The 18,431-nt window shown below is 31.6% G+C and overlaps 1 protein-coding gene across 2 annotated transcripts; it reads right to left on the bottom strand.

Moving 5' to 3' along the window:
- Positions 1-2,555: 2,555 nt before the first annotated feature.
- On the bottom strand, positions 2,556-9,838 carry LOC149499249 (signal peptide peptidase-like). 2 transcript variants are annotated; one of them, XM_089725014.1, is made up of 12 exons: positions 9,663-9,838; positions 9,353-9,443; positions 8,170-8,285; positions 7,925-8,076; positions 7,717-7,802; positions 6,768-6,895; positions 6,000-6,050; positions 5,288-5,374; positions 5,082-5,151; positions 3,786-3,922; positions 3,590-3,671; positions 2,556-2,845 (listed from the first exon to the last, which is right to left on the bottom strand). In XM_089725014.1, the coding sequence occupies exons 2-12, from the start codon at positions 9,390-9,392 to the stop codon at positions 2,766-2,768; spliced, it is 1,029 nt and encodes a 342-aa protein (XP_089581140.1). In that variant the 5' UTR covers positions 9,393-9,443; positions 9,663-9,838; the 3' UTR covers positions 2,556-2,765. The 2 variants fall into 2 exon arrangements, with proteins under 2 accessions (XP_089581140.1, XP_089581134.1); XM_089725008.1 differs by lacking the exon at positions 2,556-2,845 and having other exon boundaries at positions 3,177-3,671.
- Positions 9,839-18,431: the final 8,593 nt, after the last annotated feature.

Below are 18,431 nucleotides of genomic sequence, written 5' to 3' on the forward strand. Positions count from 1 at the left end.
TTTATTTTTCAGATAATATTTAATATTAAATTAAGTGAATATCAAATTTAACTCAGCTTAAAAGCAACAGTTGCAAAACAATGATGGTTTACATTGTAAAACAATTGCCCTTTTATATTTAAATTTGAATTGTACATAGTTTTTTGAGCTATTTTATTTCATTATATTTGATGCTCATATTAACTAGAAAGTAACTACAAATAAATCTTTTATCATAACTCTAACTCTAATGGTAGATTCAATAAATTACTTATTTGGTTTATTCTTTTTTTTTTCCAACTCAAATTTGTATTTATAAATTTTGTTTAATTGTAATTAAGACACTAATTTAGTAAGATTATGAGAATCTTGATTAATTTTCAATCCTTTCCGAAAAAAGATTGGATGAAATATATTTAGTGGGATGGAATTCGGATTCCATTTTTTACGCGATATTTTAAGGGGATGGGATTAAGACTCCATTTCTTTTCCCATTGTTACTATCTAATAATTTTTGTATTATATATTTCATGTTAATTAAATGGATAATTTTTTAAAAAAAAATTATTAAACTTGGTCAAATTCTCAGTACTTTTTTTTCGTAGAAAAAAACAGCTTACCAAAAATAGTGAACTCTAACTAAGAAAACAAATCAAAAATTTGATACAAGCTAAAACCGGCCCAGGCCTAGACCAATCCTATTATGCGCTTGTGGCCCAAACCAGCGGTCCACTAAACCAGCCGGCCATAGGATAGGAGTGGTTTCACGTGGGACCCATCTACTCCACATTTCCGAGTTGGTTTACATTCTCTTCTTCCCTTTACGCTCTTCCCGAACAGCCACTATGAATTAATAAGACACCAGAGAAAACCAAAAGGTTCTCTTATGTTTGCCTCCGTCACTGTAAATAGTCCCTCCGTCCACAATTTTAAAGGTTCGTCCGTTGAGTCATAGGGAAATGACGAAAACACCCTTGACCATCTTCACCACCTTCAAAGTTCCCAGAATCTGCAACTACAACCAGAAAAAGCATCACAACAAATAGTAGGGAGAGGGTCTCAAGCAAAAGACAGTGTCAAAGGCACTCAAAATATGAGCCAGTATATTGCAGAAAAGGGTTCACATGTTAAAGAATTTGTAGTTAAAGGGCCTCGAATACATCACAACAAATCGCATATCCAATAAGCAGTCCTCCACCGCCAGCACCAAGTCATGCCTTGCGCACGAGCGCCTCAAAGAGGCATCAAGCACCGCCACCATCATCACAAAAAGCTCAGAAACGAACACAGCGAAGAAGATAGGGTTGGTTTTGTGGGTATTGCTGCAATTTTGCAAATTGGGGTGGTTGGATTCTTGGTTTTCAAAAGAGTTTAAGGTACAGTAAATCTCAATATCTCCACATGAACCAAACCCCCTCGCTTCCATCCCAAAAATCAAAAAAAATAAAATAAAATAAAATAAAATAATTAGAAAGGATCTCCTTATGCAAGAATTTGAATGCAAAAAACAACTAATCCCAATCTATCGGTGACAATTGTTCCATTGTCGTTTGCTCACAGATGGAGCTGACTTTCTCGGTATTGTATTGTTCAAGTGGTCGGTTCTTTAACTTGAATTTACTTGCTATTAGCCAACAAAGAGAAATTATTTAGAAAATATAGTGGCTTTGGAGCGATTACTTCCTCTTCATTAGGACTTTTTTAATTAGCTATGCCAATTGCAATACTGGCTAAGTAATTTGACCAAATATCTACAGGTAAAGGATTTTCCATTGAAGAAAAAGAAGAGAATGATAATTTTATCAATTTCATATATTTTCTCACCTCTCTTACTTTTTCCATTGTTTACGGAAAGAACCCTCAAAATTGATATAAGGGACTACATAGAGTGATAAAGGAAAATATCAGGGATGCTCTCTGGGTATTCATCCAAAATATGAGACTACTTAAATAATTTTATCATACCTCAAGGACTAAATATATATTTACCTCAATTTTTATTACTTTAACACTCTCAACTCTTACTTTGACATATCAAACACTTCAATTTATAAAACTACACATATCAAATGCTTTATATTTTCAAAATGATTTTATTTGCAATTCAACATATAAAATTAGATCAATTAAACACTTGTTAAAAAATTAAAATTTATAAAAATTATTATTTCAAAAGTCATACTAACTGCATATTAAATCAAAATTTTACAAATAAAAGTCAAATTCAAAAAATTATTGATATCAGTGTAAAAATAGTGTAATATTATTAAGACTTATAAGTTCAATTGTCCGTTAAATCATCCACAAAATTCAAAATGTCACAAAATTAAAATTGTAAAATTCAAAAGTAAATTTATATATTCAGCCCCTATTATAACTTAAAAAAAATCACACAAACAATCATAGCGCCGTCCAGGCAGACATGACATGTGCATAACGTTCTCTCCTTCTGCATTTCCAATCTTATAGCTATGCATATTATGACCAAACAAGGCCACAATAATATTTTTTAATGATCTCAACATAAATAACATTCTTCATTCTCAAGAAAGAAAAACTTCATTAGGCAAATTAAATTGACAATTTCCAATATGGTCCTGCTATCAGAGGCTAATTCTTTATATTATTTTTCACTGAAATACCAAAATCTGTTACAACTGTGTGCAGCTCACATAAGTTAGCAGGATTGATCTAGAAGCTTTCAAGTCCTCAAGAAACAACAATATTTTTCTATCGCAAGCTACAAGAGTTTTTCTTTTTTTTTTTTTTTTTTTTTTTTTTGCGACTTACTCGACCTTTTTGCTAGAGTTGGTTTCACTGCTATCTTGAGATGATGCAGCACCCTTGGATTCGTCAAATTCCATCACTGCAAATAAAATGTTATTCAGGAAATAACGCTAAATTACATTAAGGTCGCAAAGTTTTAAGAAGCTGACATACAACCCTTTGAAATTGGTTATAAAGCTATAAAGCGCACTCCAAATTAGAATAACTAAAAATTTAACCAAAGAAAAGAAAAATGAAATTTTATTTTCATATTTCCATTAAAGCTAGATGAGATCAGCTCTTCCCTGGGGAGTACAGGATAATTAAATACCTCCTCCTTTGCTTGCAAAAAACCCAGTTATCTTTTTTATAAAGGGTGCAAAGGTTCAAATTTGACCAGCTAATAAGGGTTAAGATATCAAATCTTATTCTGCAAATATCTATACCACCGCAGATGCCTAGAGGAATTGGAGAGCCTTTATTTTTCCTTTATTTTTCTTTCTTTTTTGAATTAAGTTCTGGTCCTTTCTAAATAATAATTATATTTGCGAGGAATTGGAGAGCCTTTATTTTTCCTTTTTTTCTTTCTTTTTTGAATTGAGTTCTGGTCCTTTCTAAATAATTATATTTGCAAGGAATTGGAGAGCCTTTATTTTTCCTTTTTTTCTTTCTTTTTTGAATTAAAAATAATTATATTTGCTCATCCTATTTGTGCTTTTCTCTCTTTAGCATCCAAAAAAGAAAGGACAGCCTCTTAAAACATCAAGAATTGGGATAAGAAAAAAGAAATCACATACTATAATCAATACTAGAAAAAAAAACAAAAGATCATAAAGGTTTGAACTAACCGGTTTGACTTCACCATTCCATATGACATGAGCTGTTAAGAATCCTATTACAGCTGGTACAATGTATAAAAGTGCAGGCTGAAAGCAAACAAAGAATGCACAACAATTAGGATCAGATGTTCAAACAAATTAAGCACTACATTATGGATATTTTATACTAAGAAATAATACAAAATGAACATGTTAATTAACCTGTGCAGCTTGGAACCAGTTCATTACAATAATTGTAAGGACCAAACCAAATGTATATCCAAGAAAGGCGCTTTTAAAATATTGACTGTGTTTTCCTCTAGACACATCAAATCGCAATGCCAGCGCTACAAAAATACCTGAGAAGGAAAGGAATATATAATGAACAATTATGAACATGGAAATGCTCATTATAGAGCCTGCTTAATAATAGATGTAACAATGTATTACAACAAGCACTTGAGATCGAGAGATCAATTTCCATTTTGCAGTTGAATCTTATTCTCGAAATAAGAGAATAGCATCACAAGGTCTTGGATAGCAATTACAACTAGTGGCATAAACAAGTCGAGCCAGGCTCGAACCTGTCAGGCTTGAAGCTGAGCTTGATAGAATTAAACTTGGCTCGAGCTAGACTCAATAAAAGCTCAAGTGCAGCTAAACGTTCAACTCGAAAATATTGAGCTCGAGCTTGGCTTGAGACTCGAGTAAACCTAAAATAAATGTTATATATGTATATATAAAAGCTCGATAAGGCTCGACGAGCTTTCGAGCTAAACATCATTAGGCTCAAACTCGGCTCATTTGCTAAATGAGTTGACTTGAGCTCAAGCTTAATTCGAGCCTAACTTTTTCAAACTTTTTCCTAGCCAAGCTCGAACAGCTCACGAGCCAGCTCAGCTCATTTAAGGTAGAGGGACAAAGGGAAAGAAAGAGGGGAAAGAGAAGAGAGGGAAGGGCTGTTGTTAGTGTTGATTTTAGTTATAACTGCTCACTTAAAGTGAAAGGTAGATATACTCAGAGGTTAAAAATAAAAAATTGAGCTTCCCTCTAAAAGTAAATATATAGTGAGACTTCATCTACTAGAATATGTAAGCATACAATTTACTAAAAAACTAGCTTAAAATTTTCTTTCCAGCAGTCTACCTTGTCACTCCAGAGAGCAAACATGGGTTTTCAGAAAATCAAATGCTAAATCAGGCAATCCACCAAATAAACCAGAATTAGAGAGCAACTACTCTTATAGTTTCTACAAGGCCATGAAAAGGCATAGGGATTTAAAAATAATAATAATAATAATAATAATAATAGCAATGCTTGCCAAAAATCTAACATAACAGAAGCTCAATACAATAAACTGACAACAAAAATATGCATCAGACAGCTTGACAGTGCATAGGATACAACAGGAAAACAAACGAAGCCTGCTAATTTCATACACATTTAACTTTCACAATTGTTGAAAACTGAATGGCAGGCACCAATAGCAGACATTAACTTGAAACTTTAACAGCTTACCAGGGATAACAATGTCACCAAGCCCAAGCATGGAAAATGGTCGTGCAGCATCTGCTGTTGGGAACAAAAGCTACAGAAGAAACAAGCAGTCATGCAATTAGCATACTACAATACATCATGCTGAGTGCTACAATAAGAACCCATGAAACATCTTAAAGAAAAAAAGGCAAGGACAGGTGAAAATCACATTAAGCTGGAACACTAACCTTTATAGGAGCATCGAAAGATTTTGCCACACTAACCATCACAGGAGTGAAGAAAACCCAGAAAATATCATATACAAAAAGGCCAGCCTGTATCAAGTAGGATGAGAAAGAAAATGTCAGGAGCAATTGAAGAGTATCTGGAACAGAAAAGCACCAGAAGCAAATGTCCATAGATATTAAATATCCTTGCCAAATTTGACTATCTGATAGTGCTGGCAGCGATTGCAATTACAGGTGAATTTGCGAAATAACAAGGACAAATAATATTTCAGCAGACATGTGATGGGGCAAATGAACACACTCCCAAAACTGTCCACAAACAACTTCATAATACAAATAATAACTTGCAAAATTGACTTGCAAGGCAAGTCACGTTATTGTGCATTAGTTCGTGCTTCATTTCTAGGTTATAAGGGATTAGGGAAAAAACATAGGAAACTATAGACGATATGTTTGCCGGAGCCAAAAGGACAACACGTGGAGGGGAGAAGACAAGAAGTTTGGGGCAAATAATCCTAAGACCAAAATATTCAACAATGTTTTGCCAATTGAAAAAGAATATCAAGATAGTCTGTTATGACATAGCACTACCGCCAAACAAATAAAAACGCCAATAATTTAAACTTATCATATCTCTGAATATTAACTGTTAAGCAACAATAGGCACAAAGTAAATCAAAGAACTCCTTGGCCAGTGAATGATGCTTCTTACCAAGAGGATGGCACCAGTCTTAAAAGAACCAAGGGAAAGCATTTCAATTCCCTGCCAGAAAAAAAGAGCAAGAAATCATTCATTCATAGTAAACAAGTAGTAACCATCTCTGCCTCAGGAAAGCCCAAAAAAAAATTTTAAAAAAAGATAAATATTTCAAAAATTGCGCAAGCTAAACAGTTTATCAAGAAAATCACTTCCCAGTTCAAACAATCAACACGGCGAGTATTTTTCACATGCATATAAATGAAGATTGTATTTACAATGCCCAAGTATGATATTGTATACAAAAATAACCTACTACTAAGAACAATGCAGCATTCAATGAAATCCCTGGTGCAGACTACTATTCAAAAGAAAAGTTACCAATAGCATCAATAACACTATTTTGGCAATTCTAAGGTACTGAGAGAAAAGAATGTACATGCAAAACCCTCAAAACTTATTAAGCAAATACAGGGCATAGTTCATGTTACATGGGTTAGTTGAGGTGAAGTAGAAATTAAAAACATGAAAATGGCAATGCAAAAGTGTTAATAACCAATACTGATGATATGAGAAGCATATGGCTCTGATGCAGCTAAAGCAAAACTATCACTGAAAAGAAAAATAGAGAATTTAGAGTCATTCATCTACAGTATCATAAAATATTCTAGAAGGCTAGTTGAAAATTTCTCCAGCAACTAAAGCCACAAAAATAGAGTGAAAAGACAACTATTTACGAATGGAAATTAGCCACAAGAATGTTGCTTTAGAATGATGCCAGACCTGAATACAGAAAGCCAAGCCCAAAATATTGTTAGCCAGCCAATGCTTCTGAGAAGCATACCATGCACAAAAAAATGTTCCAGGAATTCCAGCAACAATCTGAGATCTGGTAAACTCAATCTCCAAAGCTGTGTAAGAAATGTGTAAGGAAAAACATCATTCTGCATAATGCAGGCAAGATGTCAACTGGATCAAATAAAACTCATATCTGGAAGACTGGATAAATGCATATACATACAGAAAATACTCATAGCAGGGAAAACCACTAGGTGCCACCAGATACTAAGTGCACATCACCCAAAAGGAGAAAAATAAAAGAGAATTTGCTCAAAAGAGGCGAAGGAGGACATTAAAGCATCTAATTTCTCCCTTCAAAATTCAAGTGAGACTTTGAAGTTTTGATCTCCATCAAATATAGAGATGGCTAGCTCTATCTAAAAAAACCCATATGGAAAACCAAGGTTGTTAATCAGTATTTTGTCATTTTTATCAAAATATCTTCCAAAAGTTTCCATCTTTTAATCTTCTAGGGTTTTCAACTCTGTAGCATATATTTTTCTTAATGTTTCCAGAAGTTAACAGAAACCAAAAGAATTGTATTGAAATACATGAACATAACTCCAAGAAATGAATAGGAGGGAAATGACGAAAAGCTCTAAACATACCACTCTCAAGCAACACGTGAACATTCTAATTCCTTTGAGATAACAATTAAAAAAAATAAACAAAGATAACGCAGGCTATTATAAGCAAACAAAACTGAAGCAACACCAACAACCCAATGTAAATTTCGAGAACATTTATTTTGCAGTTCAAGTTCTATGCTGCCAAAGAATAAGCACCCTAGCAGTACTGCAAGTGGTAGACCATGAACAATGCTAGAAAAAAAAATTAAATCTAAAGAAAGCTCACTTATAACAGAAACATGAAAAGATCCAATAATACATACAGCGGAAAAATGGAAAATGCCAGGTAATGACGTCATCATTCCAATGCTTTGGCATATATCGCTTTATAGCCGGTAACAATGTTGCCCTGCAAAAAGTGAAAACAATGAGTAGTCTAAAAGCACTGCAAAACAAAAGAATATATTTAAACATACAGTATCACATTTTTAATTACTAATTAGTATAATAACCCATACAGAAAGAACATACGAAAGTGCAATGATTCCAAGCACAAAAAAGTAGCACGTCAACACAGCATTAACCAAGTCTTTAGAAAGAAACTTGAAAAGTAAGAATAGCGATAATAGCATTGCACTCCCAACAAAGGGAAACCGCATTGCATGCTCGTTAGACATTGTCTCCTGCAAGATTAAACATAAAAATTTCTCAGTAAGCTTGCCGTAAAGCCAGTGTGATAATAAGGGAACAAATGATGCTGCTTTTACTATACATACTGAAGGTGGAGTTGGCTTGACAGATCGGTAGCACCCAACATAGACTGTGAGGCATGCTGTCAAGATGACATTTAAATTTGGATCTACCTTCACCAGAAGTGGTGCCAATGTTAAACCTGCATTTTAAACTTTTAGCATGCACCCAAACAAAAAAATCCAAGTTCCCAAAAATACCAGGACAAAGAAAGGCAGTATCAGAAATATAATATTTATAGAAAAAGAGATATTTTAATCTTAACAAAGAACTATCATATCAGAAACCTCATTTCCTTTCTTTTTATTTAGTTAGGTTATTATATAAGATATCAATGTCCACAAACCCCTTGATGAATATGAGATCCAACCACTCTACATGCTTTTATTATTGGAAAGGAGAAAAAGGAAAAAAAAAAAAAAAAACTTGAGCAAATAGTTGCAGACTGTCATTACCATATAATGCAAACGGGACAAATGGAAAGACAAACAAAGACAGGAAGGTTGGACAGTTCTTTTTCCACATATAATGACATGAGTTGAAATGCAAGAAGAAAACAAGTTACATCTATCTAAGCTCATTCAACAGGATTTATCTGCACACCATCAATCTCTCATCAACCTTAATTTGCAACTGCTGCTTCAACCAAAAAATAAAAATAGTTATGGTGGTCATCCATAACTCACCAAAAGTTACCTAATTCAACCAAGGCTCGACCTAACACCTATTAATTAAGGCCAGTAATATCTTACATGAATCCTTTTTCCAGTTCTTTCAGATTCAGGGTGGACAATTTGACATCCAAGCCAAGAACTTCCTTATCTTCCCTTCATAGATAGAACGATATTCCTTGCCAAAACGCCAATAGCACACCTTATCCACCACCTCACCCAAATACTAAAGACTTCATTTTCCTTTCTCCTCCCTCATTACAAGAAGGAAACAGAGATATAAAATTCAACAAGAAGCTATCCACATACATATCTTGTATTGGACTTTGGACAAGTTAGCATAAATTAAGACAACAAGCCTTGACTTCATTGAAGTCAACACTAGAAAGAGAAACAAATAAACTAACAACAAAGATCAAAATGATAACCAAATGAACTCATTATACAATCAATTCTTACAACTGTAGATTAGACATAGCAATCACACCCCACAAACACACAGTTGACAGTCCATATAAAAGGAAAAAGAGAAACAAACCTGCTAAAGCAAAATTAGCAATACGTTCGTTGTTCTTCATTGTTCTCCAATAATTTAATTATGATAGGGGACTTCAATAATGAACTGAAATCTATCAAAAGATAGCAACTTTAGAGATCAAGAAGATACAACTGAATCCAAAAAATGAAAGAGAACAATCAAACCATTATAATTTTTTAAATATTGAGATCAATCACACTCTGTGAGCACATGCAGTGATCTTACTTCAGTAAACAAAAGCAAATCGAGAGATTCCTAACTCAAAATTCTCATGCACCAATATAAAATTAAGAAAATAAAAGAGATGTACCTGAGATGTGTCCCCTTTCTCTCTCTAAAAGAAACTGCACAAAACAGATCGGAGAGAGTTCGTCAACAGGGAGAAAGAAAGAGAATTTTTTTTCAGAGAGAAGACAGATTTGAGATTTGGATATGTGAGAAGAAAGAGAAAGAGATATAGGGTTTTACCCGAAGAGGATCGGGTCTACTGTAAAATTAAAATGGGGACGAAGAGTTATTATTACCATATTAACATGTCAGTGACGCAAGATACAGTCACTGCCAATAAGGTAAGAAAGCCTTGCAGAAAAAACAACTGATGGAATATCATCATACACGCGGTATCCTTTCATTGGGTTGTGACGGTGATTGCAGTCCGTCGGTTGGTATAGATGTATGTTTTCCATGATAATTTTGCTACATTACGTATTTTCGTATCTGAAAGGAACCGTACCGGTCTTAAAAAATCAATTTTTAATGCACTTTAAGTAAAGCCACGTCCCATGAGGTATTTCGACAAATCATCTTTTGCCATGTCATCAACCGAGAAATATCTGTCTTTCCTGCTGAATATTCATAAGAATTTACACGCTAAATATTTGCGGGCTGCGCAAATATATTTTGAATATTATAATAATATTAAAAATAAAATAATTATTAGACTAATATATAGGCATGGCCACCGGTTCGGTTCTAACCGGAACCGAACCGTACTGTATACGAACCAAAACTGGTGGTTCAAAATTTTGAACCAGAACCGGCAGTTCAAGGGCCGGTTAAGGTTCATGTGAATGTTAAAAAATGAACCTGAACCGGCCCGAAACCGGCGATTTCGGTCCGGTTCGAACCGGATTCACAAACAAAATTATTTGTTGCAATAATACCTAATTTATAAAAAGTAGTGAAAAAAAACATCATCATTTCACTTATTTGGTAAAAAAAAAGGTTTAGTAGTGAAAAAAAGCATCATCATTTCACTTAATTAGCCGTTTGAACTTTCGATGTAATTATTGCAAAAAAGAATATGCATTCAAGCTTGGAGAAGGATATGGCACTCTCAATAGGCATTTAAAATCACATCATCCAAGTGAGGTAGGAATGGATGTAACTCAAACTCTATTATCGTCATCAAGGTATGGTGATCCTAACACTCCTCTATTTAAATATAGTGATGAAACTAATAAAATTGAAATGGCTAAAATGGTTTGTATGAAACTATTATCTTTTTCATTTGGTGAAAAAATTGGATTTAATAACTATTGTAAAAAAACATTAAATCCTTTAGCAAAAAAGATACCTAGGAATACACTTAAAAGGAATATTTTATCTATTTATTTAAAAGAAAAAGAAATTTTAAAAAATTTATTTGCAAATTTTAATGGTAAAATTGCCATTTGTTGTGATATTTGGTGTGATACTTGGCAAACTCATTCTTATATGGATGTTACATCCCATTGGATTGATAATGAATGGAAATTTGAAAAAAGAATTATTGCACTTAGAGTTTTTGATGACTCTCACACCGCGCATAATATTTTTACCATGTTAAATATTATTTTAGAAGAATATAGTTTGACTAAAAAAATTTTTACAATTGGTTTTGATAATACTAGTGCAAATACTGCATCAATAAATGAATTAAAAACTCTTTGTCAACCTAAATTTGGTGGACAGTTTTGTCACACTAGATGTGCATGTCATATTTTAAATTCATGTGTTCAAGATGCATTAACAACATTAAATATATTTTTACGTCCAATAAAAAATGCTTTAAATCATTTATGGACACATGGATATGTTAGAAAAGAATTTAAAAATTTTTGTCACTCTATGGGAAAAAAATATAAAAAATTTTCAAGAGATATTCCTATAAGGTGGAATTCAACTTATAAAATGTTAAATGAGTCTTATGAATATAAAGATATTCTTTCTTCATTTATGCAATTGCATGCATCACATTTTCAACTTTATCCAACCAATTGGACTATTTGTAAAAAAATATTAAATATTTTGCAAGTTTTTGAAAATTGTACGAGAATTTTTAGTGGTGTTTATTATCCTACCTCCCATTTATTTCCCATTGGACTATTTGTAAAAAAATATTAGATATTTTGCAACTTTTATCCAACCAATTGATGATGATTCTGACTCATTAACGGGGACTAGTGGCACCGATGACTAAAATTAATGTAATAATTGGGAGGTTATTTTCCAATGTAATAAAAAAAAAAAGAACTATGTGGGCTTTGATTTTCTCTAATTTTCTAGAGGATACGTAGGCAATTAAATAAAAAATTTTCAATTTTAATTTAATTCAAGCCCAAAATAAAAAAATTATAATTTTCTATATTAGTGAGTTAGCAAAATTTGTAAATTTAATGTAATAATAGTTCTAAATTAATAGAAGTTTTTGTTTTAAAATTTTATAATAATTTATTTAGTTAATAAAATTTAAACATTTTAAAATTATTATTTATTCATGAATTCGGAATCAAAATTTTATTATTTTTTAAAAAATCTGCGTAATGCCGGAACCGAATCGGAACCGTAATTTGAACCGTCGGTTTGCCGGAACCGTGTTGAACCGTGCCAGAACCGGAACCGGATGTTCAAGGGTCGGTTCCGGTTCAAAATTTTAAACATCTCGAACCGGCGGTTCAATGAAACGAAACCGGCAGTTCATTGAATCGGCCATGCCTACTAATATAATTTGTATTTTAATTTTTATGAGGAGCATGGTAGGTTGTCATTATTAGTTTTTCTTTAAACATGCGAGACCCAATGAACAACAATAATATTGTGGACTACTCAATAGGGGTAGCCCTCCTTTTTGAATAACATTCACTAAATTAGTGATAACTTTTGTGGCGGAGACCTCTCACTCCATACATCTTCTACAAGAGATAGGAAGACTAATCAGACCACACCTAATTAGCTGCTATTATTAATTTTTTACTCGTTGTTTATAATTTTTTATTAACTTTTGTACAATATTAAATATTGATTATAATTTTTCTTTTTTATTGTCTAGATTTTTCTATAATTTTAAAATATTATTTCATCATCTAATTAAAAAGAATACAATGGTTAATTGTAAAATGGTAGGCAATATATATAAACACACATTTTTCAATTTAATTTATAGATCATCATTCATTTAAAATTCACTCTAGTCGTGCATAATGTACAACATCAACTAACAAACATGTTTTTCAATATAAAACATGTACTAGATCTTTTCCTCTCTTTCTTTTAAACCTAAAATCTTAAAACTCTCTTTTCTTCTTCCGCGAGCAGCTCACAGGTAGTCACACATTTTCCTTTTTTGTTTCTGTTTTTGCAAATAATATTTAAATTTGTATACAGATCTAAGTTACTGTCGCCAAATATTGGGATTTATTATTTTCATATCTTGAGATTTTACACTCATATCTAATTTTGAGTTATTGTTGTCGCCGTTATGGTGACTTTATCTAATGTCTTTTGTCATTTGGATAGTTATGCAGAAAAAATCTCAGATTTGCTCTCTAATATAAGGAAGAAATTTCAAGATAATCAGATTGGACTTGTAGAAAGACCATAGAGTCGAACAGTGGCCATAAGTAGCCATCAATTGGAGCAAGAGATCGCCTATAGCACAAATATTATATTCTGTCAACTCGATTAGATACTTCACGTCAATATTGTGTTTTTTTATTCTTTGTATAAAGGGTTTATTATTTGACTTCTTATACAAAAATATAGAAACATACTGATATGTAGGGAAAATTATTGTTAGGTCCCCAAAATTTTACAAAATACATTACTTCGTCCTTACTGTTTGTATAAATTATTCCACACTCTCTGACATATGCTTATGTAAGACTTTTTAGTCCTTCCGTCGAAAAATTAATATTTTCTTCCGTTAATTTTATATAAAAGGACGAGAATACCCTTATTATACGACCCACAAATATAACTTTTTCACTTTTGATGATCTTTAATTATGGCATATTATTAGACTCATAAAAAGTGACCGGCGGAAAGTCGAGAAACCCATCTCTCTATTGGTCCACCTGCCATAAACCCATCTCTTTGTTATCGACAACTTAATACCATAAATCTGGACAAGACAAAGACGATGAAGGCATTGAATTGAATGGGAAAGTGGAGAAAAGAAGCTCAATCTACAACTTGTTCCATCTCCAATCACAACCACAGCCTCAATCCAATCTCCCTCCACCTCCCTAATCTCAATATTCGATCAAATCTAGATTCAATGCTAATTGTTTGGTTCACTTAATTTTTTATGTAGGAAAATGGCTCTCTTTGGGATTTTCTTTGTGGGTTTTCTTATAACGGCCTCATATGTCAATGGGTATGGTGGTGGTGGTAGTTGGTCAACCTCGAAGTCTTCTTTTTCAACTGTTGAAGTATCGAAAATATTTAAGGGATAAATCTAACAGCTTCCTTATCGACAACTTCAATAACTAGTTGCTAGAAGAGTTTTGGTGGAATTGAAGAAGGTTTTGGGATTGAATGGGAAAAGCAGAGTTAAAAGAAAAAAATGTCTTCTTAAATGTGAAAGAAAGGGTGCATGGGGTCTGTTGGGGATCTAGTGGGAATTTTAGTTGCTTAACTAAGGGTACTTCAAGTTAGATAAAGTCAAAACTATATTTTTATTTAGTTTTCTATTTATGTTTGCGGGTCCCAATAAGGGTATTTTTTGTCTTTTTTATAAAATTAATAGAAAAATATTTACTTTTTCGATGTAAGGATTAAAGAGTTCGATGTAGCCATACGTAAAGGAGTGCAGAATAATTTGTATAAAGAACAAGGATGAAGTAGTGTATTTTGTAAAACCTCAGAGACATGAAAATAATTTTTCCTTGGTTTTTATCTCATATCTGTACATAGTTTCCTCTAAATAAATTTTTAGTTTGATTTCTTCTATATATGTATATATAATATGTAGAAAATTTAATTGAATAGGAAATATTAATACTTTTATTAGTTATTTTACGACATCCTTTAATTTCATAGTATTTCTGTAATAAATATTACCTATCTCCACTAAATATATTAATGTCACTATATAGAATGAATGAATGTAGCTAAATTTTTTTTTAAAAAATCTCTCTTTCCAATTTTATCCCTATTAACATGAATAGTTTGATGAAAATAACAATAAATAAATGATGTTTGAGAAAATTGAACCTTGAAATTACAAAAATTAAATGTTAGACTAATATTTTGAGAATCGGATTGGTCATTGAACCGATTAGGGCTGCATGTGGGCCGGGTTGGGTCAGATTCATTGAAAAAAAGTACCCGGTCCATGTGTTCTGGTCAATATTTTTTACTCAACCCAACCCATTAAATGCGTGAACCCACAAGTTATGAAAGAGGTTGGGTTGGGTACGGGTTCAATATAAACCTGCAGGTCAAATAAATGATAATTAATAAAAGTAATCTTCGATAAAATACAAGTATTTTACAAAAGCAACTAGCAAATTAAAATCACTTAGAAATATTATTATACCACAAAGTACAATATATTCCATTAGCAACATGTCATTTTTTAATAATAATAATCATGATGATAAGCAATAAGTATGAAACATTACATTTTCTAATAAGAAATACAACCAATAAAATTAAAAAACACTTAATAAGGTAATTTTACAATAAGTTTCAAATTACTATATGTTGAGTAACAACATTTCAAAATAAATTTCTATTAAAAAAAAAGAAGCAACAAGATTGTAATTAAAATTGCTAATATAGAGGATCCTCAGTAGTGCTATGGTTGACACTTGAAATCTTTGTAAGGAAAAAAAAACTTAAGAATTATAAGATGGATAAACAAGATAAATTTTAAAAGAACAAATTAAATATTAAAGCCATTTGACTTACCACTTGTAATTTCTTTAAATCTCTCAATATCATCCAGAACTTGTCAAATATCTAGAGAAATTAAGTCTACTCTTAACTAATTTTGTGCACACACAAGTGGTGAAACAATTTTAGGAGCCAATGAATTCCTAAATGGATCAATGATGTGACCATTCGTGCTAAAAGTACTTTCAGAGGCTACTATAGATACTGGAATAGCCAAAACATCCTTAACTATTTGTGAAAGAATAGGATACTTGTAAGCATTAACTTTCCACGAATCTAATATGCTAAAATCACCAAAAGATTCACAAGCTTCCAACAAATAACTCCCAATTTCACACATATCCTCATAAGTTACTTTGGATTGCAATTTCCATCCAAACTTTGCATCTAAATCATCATCTCTATCATTAACATCATTGATGACATTGGAGCTAGTAACACCTGCAATACCTCCCTCAAGATTTGGTTGCATGCTTTTGTACCAATCAAATAAATTATTCAATGTCATGCGAACACTTTCAATCAACTTTGAAGCTAATGACTTGTCATATGTTTTCTTAAAACAAAATCTAAGATATTTTAATTTATAACAAGGATCTAATACAATAGCCACATACAATAAGTAATTCATCTTTGAAAGTTTTTAAATACTTATGATACTTTGCTTGCATCTTATTAGCCATTTCTCTCAAATTACTATTGCCTTTAACCATCATTGAGCTCAAATTGTGTTGCATCTTTACAATCTCTTTAAAGAACATATTTAATATAACAGATAAAGTGGCTGAAAATTTCAATGTAACATCGTAAAATAACTTTAAAAAACATATAAAAGATCTTGCATTTTCCCAATTTTTTTATTAAGAGATCCTAACATTTTTCCACCCTCAAAATGTGCAATGTACCTAGGATTATAATACTCAAGTTTACTAAATGCAGCCTCAAATTTTTTAGCCACTTCTAACATCAGATAGCTGGAATTCTACCTAGTATTTATATCTAGGTACAATAATCTCTTGCTAGTAATTTTCACCTTATCCACACATTTTCTAGACATCAATTCACTACTAGGAGAGGACTTCACAAACTTGACTGCATTTCTAATTTTCACAATCGACTCATTATACTCTTTCAACCCTTCACAGACAATATGATTCATAGTACGTGCACAACAACTCACATGCAAATAGTTATTATCTAAAACCACATCCTTCCAACTCACATGTTCTTTCAAATAATTAATGGTTTCAATATTAGAAGAAGCATTATCAACAGTTATTGTGAGAATCTTTTCAACCCCCCACTCCATCATATGACTATCATTCTACCAATTGTTTCTCCTTTATGATTAGGAATTGGATAATATTTAATACTCTTTTGTGCAATTTTCAATCACTAGAAATCCATTGAGCAGTTAAACACATATTTAGTTCATGTTTTGATTAGATGTCCAACAATCAACAGTCAAACAAACCCTTTCATCTTTAAGGAAAGATTTCGACCTCAATTTTTCATCAACATAAATTTTTATACAATCTCTTGCAACTGTCATGCGAGAAGGAACAAAAAACACAGGACACATTTTTTGACAAAAATTTCTAAATCCCACCCCTTCAACAATCCTAAATGGCAATTTATTAATTTTAATCATCTTAGTTAATGCCTCCCTGATCTGTTTAGGATCAAATCCAATTGATTGCAAGGTAGCAGTAGTATTAGATCTCTCATTTCCTCTCCCACTAGTTTTCTTTTTTTATAGCAAAACATAGAGTGTTTTGCTTTTTATCACGTGTTTGTGCATTGTATGGGTACCTTTTATATTTAAGCAAATGTCTCCACATATTTTTTGTACCATGTGCTGATGAACATGTATAAGTCACTCCACACTAATTAAATATAGCTCTACCAAGTTTAGCACAAGTTAGTTGAGTAAAATGTTGTCATACCTCTGATTTTTGCTTGTGGTCAGGTTTTACTACACTAGGAGATTGAGTTCTCTTCCTCTTTTGAGGTATTGGTATTTTCTTAGTCGAAGTATTAGCATCATCATGTACAATTACCACTTCATCTAACTCCGACTTATCTTTAAATTTATCATCTGATTCATTACCCAAATTCTGAAAAGGGAAAACTAAATTTATAAAAGAAACAAATTAGATATTATGAACTAATTTCACAAAAGCGAAAATATCTATAGGTCAACTTACTGAAATGTCAAATTCTTCATTTGGTTCAACCATTACGTGATAAAGAATTTCCTAAAAAATTTAAAAAATAAAATTCAAATAGTAATTATATATATATATATATATATATATATATATATATATATATATATATATATATATATATATATATATATATATATATATATATATAATTATGTAAATCAACAGTCAACCTTAGTTAATTCACCTGAATCACCAACAGCTTCAGCTATCACTGAAAATGTTAATGATATAAATAGAGAATTAAATGTTCTTAGTAAAATAGATATTGAGAAAAGCTTAATAAAAGAAATATCTAAAACTAAAAATTTGCTTAAAATGAAAAAGATATTAAAACTTTATCCTTTTGAAGAATTAAAATATGAATATTTAGAATATAAAATCAATAATCAAACTAAAATTAAATTCTTTGAATGGTATAAATTAATTAAAGAAAAAAGTGTAAATCCAATTACTATAAGAGATAAAAGACCAGAATGGATAGTAAATGAACAAACAATAAAAAGTGATTTTCCTCCTAAAACAATTAGTAAATTAAAACATCAAGATCATGAAATTATATGTGCACCATACAAAGTCGCTCGAGATAATGATACAAATAGTAAGATAATTGAACAAAATAACTTTAGTAATGCAAGTTTAATTTGTTTAAACTCACAATTAAAACGAATAGAACATATGTTAGAAGATAA

This window comes from Jatropha curcas, chromosome 1, assembly GCF_041381405.1.
Source record: "Jatropha curcas cultivar XTBG-Jc1 chromosome 1, XTBG_Jcur_1.0, whole genome shotgun sequence".
In the NCBI taxonomy this organism is placed as follows: domain Eukaryota; kingdom Viridiplantae; phylum Streptophyta; class Magnoliopsida; order Malpighiales; family Euphorbiaceae; genus Jatropha; species Jatropha curcas.

What these genes read in the sequence shown, in the direction of transcription:
- LOC149499249 (XM_089725008.1), bottom strand. Translation starts at nt 9,392, where the DNA reads ATGAAGAACAACGAACGTATTGCTAATTTTGCTTTAGCAG. An exon ending in AGACTGGTGCCATCCTCTTG is followed by an intron (nt 5,375 to 5,999) that starts GTAAGAAGCATC and finishes TACTTGATACAG; the next exon opens with GCTGGCCTTTTTGTATATGA. An exon ending in TGGTGACATTGTTATCCCTG is followed by an intron (nt 3,923 to 5,081) that starts GTAAGCTGTTAA and finishes TTTCCTTCTCAG; the next exon opens with GTATTTTTGTAGCGCTGGCA.